The sequence below is a fragment of the Cherax quadricarinatus genome, chromosome 9 (genome assembly GCF_038502225.1).
Source record: "Cherax quadricarinatus isolate ZL_2023a chromosome 9, ASM3850222v1, whole genome shotgun sequence".
NCBI classification, from domain to species: Eukaryota; Metazoa; Arthropoda; class Malacostraca; order Decapoda; family Parastacidae; genus Cherax; species Cherax quadricarinatus.
This window is the reverse complement of record NC_091300.1, coordinates 8,639,475-8,645,573: the sequence shown is the minus strand read 5'-3', so window position 1 is coordinate 8,645,573 and position 6,099 is coordinate 8,639,475. Positions and strand designations below refer to the sequence as shown.

Here is a 6,099-nt window from a genome sequence, read left to right as displayed (position 1 = left end):
TTTGACATAAAAAAAACCACTAGATTGTTCTTCAAGAAAACTAACGGAAGCTCCATGAAAAAAAAAATAAAAACTTGAGAAAAAGCTTAATTTTGTGAAAATGTTGTGGGTTGTAAGATAGAAATGATTCTAAACGGCTGAAGGGAATTAACCTCCAGTGTGGAAAAAAAAAACTGATGGAATCAATAATTGCCGAGGCTATTCGAAGCCATCTTGAAAGACAAATTGATCAATGAATCTCAGCACGGGTTTACAAAGGAGCGTTCCTGCCATTCGAAATGACTAACTTCTTCACTAAGGTATTTAAGGAGGTAAATCATGATAATGAATATGATATTGTGTATATGGACTTCAGTAAGACCTTTGATGGAGTTCCACACAGGAGACTGTTGAGGAAAATAGAGGCACACGAAATAAGAGAGGAGTTTTTTCCTGGACAGAAGTATGGTTGACAGGTAGACAACTGAGAGTTTGCATAAACGGGGAGAAATCAGAGTGGGGAAGCGTCACAAACGGTGTTCCACAGGGGTCAGTGTTGGGCCCTTTGTTGTTCACAATATACGTAAACGACATAGATGAGGGACTATATAGCGACATAAGTAACTTTACCGATGACACTAAAATAGGCCGTCGGATTAATTCTGATGATGACACTAGAGAGCTACAGGAACATCTCGGTAAGTTGATGCAGTGGTAGAAGTAGCAGATGTGGTTTGGTGTAGGTAAATGTAAAATTTTAAGCCTAGAAAAAGATAATAACCACGACACTTATAAACTTAATATTGTAGTTCTCCATTACTCTAAATGCAACAAAGATTTAGAAGTTCTGGTTAGTAGCAATCTCAAGCCAAGACAACAGTGGATAAGTGTTCGTAATAAAGCTAATAGAATTCTTGGCTTCATATCAAGGACTATAATAATAATATTATTATTATGATTATTATTATTACCACTACTATTAATTAAAACTAAGCGCTAAATCCACAGGGGTCGTTAAGAAGTATAAATAACAGGAGCCCTCAGATTACACTTCAACTCTGTCGTTGGTAAGACCTCATTTAGATTATGCTTTGAAGTTTTGATCACCGTATTACAGAATTGACATAAATGCCCTGGAAAAATATACAGAGAAGGATAGCAAAATTAATCCCATGTTCCAGAAAACTTTTCTACAAGGATAGACTTGAGGGCAATAAATCTGCACTCTCTAGAAAGGCGTGAAATTTGACTGAGGCGTATATATATATGACAGGAATAAATAAAGGAGATATAAATAACGTGCTAAAAATATCTAACCAAGACAGGACTCGCAGCAATGGTTTCAAGTTTGAAAAAAAAAAATAGATTTAGGAAGGATATAGGAAAGCACTAGTCTGGTAATAGAATTATGGATGAGTGGAACAAACCGCCGAGTAGCATCACTAAAGCTTTAAAAATAGGTTAGACAAGTATACATGAGTGGGTATGGGTGGGTGTGACTTGGACTTACCTAGCATGGGCCAGTAGGCCTGTTTCAGTGCTCCTTCTTGTGTTCTCATAAAAAATATATAGAAATAACAGGTTACGATGTTTACTTAAATTTACAGCTCGACTCAGTACTGGGAAATCAACTCCTACGAAACCCAGTACAAGAGCGGAAGAGGCTTTTCCAAACTATCGCACTGAAACCAACATAACAATGTATGCAATAAAGTTAACTAATTGACAGCTTTTAATGGGGCAAGGTATCGTTTTGTGTAGAACTTTATTAAGTCATGACTTAATAAAGCTCTGTGTTGAACTTTATCAAGTCATGACTTAATAAAGCTCTGTGTAGAACTTTATCAAGTCATGACTTGATAAAGTTCTACACAGAGCGAAACGTGACTTAATAAATATCTACACAGAGCGAAACTTGACTTCATGAAGCTCTACACTGAGAGAAACGTGACTTAATAAATCTCTACACAGCGGAAACGTTGTCAAAATAAATGATTGGGAAAAAATTCATAGACTTAGTAAGTGAGAGGAAGAACCAACAGTCTTCAACAAGCATCCATAACAACCCAGCCTACACTAATCACGACAATCACCAATCATACAAACACAATCACTCACTCTCTCCATCACTCTCCCTCTCTCTCTCTCCACCAGTGCCAGGACACGGACGCCACGGAGATCGACTTGATCCTGGTGGTGACAACTCTCTCCACCATCACCATTACTTCGGGAGCCGCTGTTTTCTCCCGCTACGAGAGATGGTCCTACTTCGACTCCGTCTACTACTGTGTCATCACCCTCACCACCATAGGTAAGTCCTGATCCTGTCTCACTACCACCATTACCGACACCACCACCACCACCATCATCATCACCAGAGTAGAGTGTGTCCATGATCAGGCTGGTTGTTGCCAGGCTAGTGCGAATATATTGCAGTCTTAGGCACACCATAGACACACGTGCAACACTTGGGTATCTTTATTGCGGAAGCGTTTCGCCTACACAGTGGCTTCCTCAGTCCAGTACGAAGAATGATGAAGATCTGAAGAATTTTGAGGTAATCAGTCCCTCAGCCCGGAGTCAATGTAATTATTATAATGTCAAGAGGGTATTGTAACAATGAACCTTCATTATTCATATATTAATGAATCTAAGTATTCTTAGACATAATATAGTGCAATGTTCTCTCCCTCCCCCTCACTCTCTTTTGAGGGAGAGGGGGGGGGAGATTTTTTCTTTGCTCCACTCTGCTCGTATATCTAATTCTGCTAAGAAAAGTATCTCATTCCCACCATAACAGCACTCACCTTCCTCCTCCTTCAGGTTTCGGGGACATGGTGGCCCTGCACATAAGAACATAAGAATTGTCGAACCTCTTCGGAATGAACACTGAGGACAGAAGAGACCTACTGGTGGGAGGCCCATGCGAGGAACAGGTCCCCAAGTCTCCTACTCGGCTTAAGCCAATGCACCCAACCTAGTCAGGTCAGGTCACATTGACTTAAGGGAGGAACACGGCAACCGACCTGGTAGCACAAGCTATCAGGTCTAACTCACACCCACCCACATCTACTCATGTATTTATCCAACCTATTTTTAAAGCTACACAACGTTCTGGCCTCTATAACGGTACTTGGGAGTTTGTTCCACTCATCCACAACTCTATTACCAAACCAGTACTTTCCTATATCCTTCCTGAATCTGAATTTTTCCAACTTAAAACCATTGCTGCGAGTCCTGTCTAGGCTAGATATTTTCAGCACACTATTTACATCCCCTTTATTTATTCCTGTCTTCCATTTATACACCTCAATCATATCCCCCCTAATTCTACGTCTTTCTAGAGAGTGCAGTTTCAGGGCCCTTAGTCTATCCTCATAGGGAAGGTTTCTGATACATGGGATCAACTTTGTCATCCTCCTTTGTACATTTTCCAGAGAATTTATATCCATTCTGTAATACGGTGACCAAAACTGTGCAGCATAATCTAAATGAGGCCTAACCAAGGATGTATACAGTTGAAGAACAACCTGAGGACTCCTATTATTTATGCTTCTTGATATGAAGCCAAGGATTCTATTAGCTTTATTGCGAACACTTATGCACTGTTGTCTTGGTTTCAGATTACTGCTAACCAGAACTCCTAAATCTTTTTCGCAATCCGTAATATTAAGATCTACATTATTTAGTTTATATGTGGCATGGTTATTGTCCTGTCCAACATTTAGAACTTTGCATTTGTCTATATTAAACTGCATCTGCCACTTCTCCGACCACTGCATCAGTCTATTCAAATCTTCCTGGAGTGCTCGAATGTCCTCGTCAGAATGAATTCGACGGCCTATTTTGGTGTCATCGGCAAACTTGCCGATGTCGCTCTTTATGCCCTCATCTATGTCGTTTATGTAGATTGTGAACAGCAGGGGGCCCAACACTGACCCCTGTGGAACACCGCTCGTGACGCTTCCCCACTCTGATTTCTCCCCATTTATGCAAACTCTCTGCTGCCTATTTGTCAACCATGCCTCTATCCAGGAAAAAATCTCTCCTCCTATTCCATGTGCTTTAATTTTCCTCAATAGTCTCTGATGTGGGACCCTGTCAAAAGCCTTACTGAAGTCCATATACACAATATCATATTCATTACCATGATCTACCTCCTCAAATACCTTAGTGAAAAAAGTTAATAAATTCGTAAGGCAGGAACGCCCCTTTGTAAAACCATGCTGAGATTCGTTGATTAATTTATGCTTTTCAAGGTGGCTACGAACTGCCTCGGCAATTATTGATTCCATAAATTTTCCCACTATGGAGGTTAGGCTTATTGGTCTATAGTTCGAACCTGTCACCTGTTTTGAAAATAGGTATCACATTTGCCATTTTCCACTTATCTGGCACCATGCCAGTTTGTAGTGATATGTTGAAAAGATTAGCCAAAGGTGTGCTAAGCTCCTCTTTACATTCCTTTAGAACCCTTGCATACAGTTCATCAGGGCCTGGGGATTTGTTAGGTTTTAATTTATCTATTTGCCTAAGGACCATGTCACTTGTGACCCTAATAGTGCACAGTTTATTATCGTCCTGTTCTACATAATTTATCATTACTGGAATATCGCTGGTATCCTCCTGTGTAAAAACTGAGAGGAAGTATGTGTTAAAAATTCTACACATTTCCTTATCACTGTCAGTGAGCTGACCCGAGGAACTTTTGAGTGGGCCTATCTTGTCCCTGATCTTACTTCTGTATACCTGAAAGAATCCTTTTGGATTAGTCTTCGATTCTCTTGCAACTTTAACCTCATAATCTCTTTTTGCTTTTCTAATTCCCTTTTTTATTTCTCTCTTTAACTGAATATATCGATTTCTCAATTGCCCCTCTCCTCTTTTGATTTGCCTATATATGCCTCTCTTTTGACCAATCAGATATTTTAATCTATTGTTCATCCATTTAGGATCATTTTTGTTTGATCTGATTTCCCTATTTGGAACATAATTTGACTGAGCAGCTAGAACTATGCCCTGGAAAGCATCATATCGGCAACCATCACCACCTACCTGACCCTTAGTCAGGTCATTCCAGTTCAGCCCACCTAAGTAATTTTTCAGTCCTATGAAATCAGCCAAGCGAAAGTCAGGGACGGAGACTTGATTGCCATTATTAGGGGAATTCCATGATATATTAAAACTGAGTGATTTGTGATCACTTTCCCCAAGCTCATCATTAACCTCAAGATTATTAATTAGTGTTTCCCTACTGGCAAGAACCAAGTCAAGGAGGTTATTTCCCCTAGTTGGCTCTGTCACAAACTGTTTTAAAAAACAATCCTGGATCGTATCAAGAAAGTCACCTGACTCTAAATTTCCTGTCAAATTGCTCCAGTCAATCTGTCTATAGTTGAAATCTCCCATTAGCACAACATTTTCGTTTGTAGATGCCTTACGAATTTCGTCCCATAGAAGTTTACTGCACTCCCTATCAAGATTTGGGGCCCTGTAAATCACACCCAAAATTAGTTTTTCTCGGCCCTCGAGAAGCTGTAACCAAACAGATTCAGTGGCTGACGCTTCTAATTTAATATCTTGTCTAACACAACAATTTAAATTGTCTCTGACATACATCGCTACTCCACCACCTTTCCTGTTGACCCTGTCAGAGGTTGGTAGGAGTGAGGGGAGAGTGACTTCTAATCCCAGGCCCACCGGAGTAGTGACTCCTAACTTACGCTAGGGGCCTACTGGTGATATTTGAATTATATTTCAGGCTGCTGCTGGTGCTGTGCGACTCGAGGGAGACGTGATCACAGCCAACGGGTCCATCCTGTCTGGTCAGTGTCCTCAGGAAGGCGCCTCCTTCACCGACCTCACCTCCGTCTGCTCCTGCACTTGCGCTTCCTGTGCCCCATGCCACTCCTTCCCCTTCCGACGCTCATACAGGTATGTGTGTGTCTTCAACAACTTCATACATAATACCATACGTAATGGAACTGCATCAGCCTCAAATGCATAGATGTGTAACCTAATTACCAAAAACAGAATCTACATTTCACCTTAAGTTGCCTATACCATATAATATAAATCTATTATTACTAAAGCCAGTCAATTATAAGTAATTTGTATTTG

At 40.4% G+C, this 6,099-nt stretch overlaps 1 protein-coding gene across 1 annotated transcript; it reads left to right on the top strand.

The window, feature by feature from the left end:
* Window positions 1–278: 278 nt before the first annotated feature.
* On the top strand, window positions 279–6,051 carry LOC128686017 (uncharacterized). The gene is made up of 5 exons (XM_070083465.1): window positions 279–354; window positions 576–677; window positions 2,000–2,290; window positions 2,803–2,819; window positions 5,741–6,051. The coding sequence occupies exons 1-5, from the start codon at window positions 279–281 to the stop codon at window positions 5,984–5,986; spliced, it is 732 nt and encodes a 243-aa protein (XP_069939566.1). The 3' UTR covers window positions 5,987–6,051.
* The last annotated feature ends 48 nt before the right edge of the window (window positions 6,052–6,099 follow it).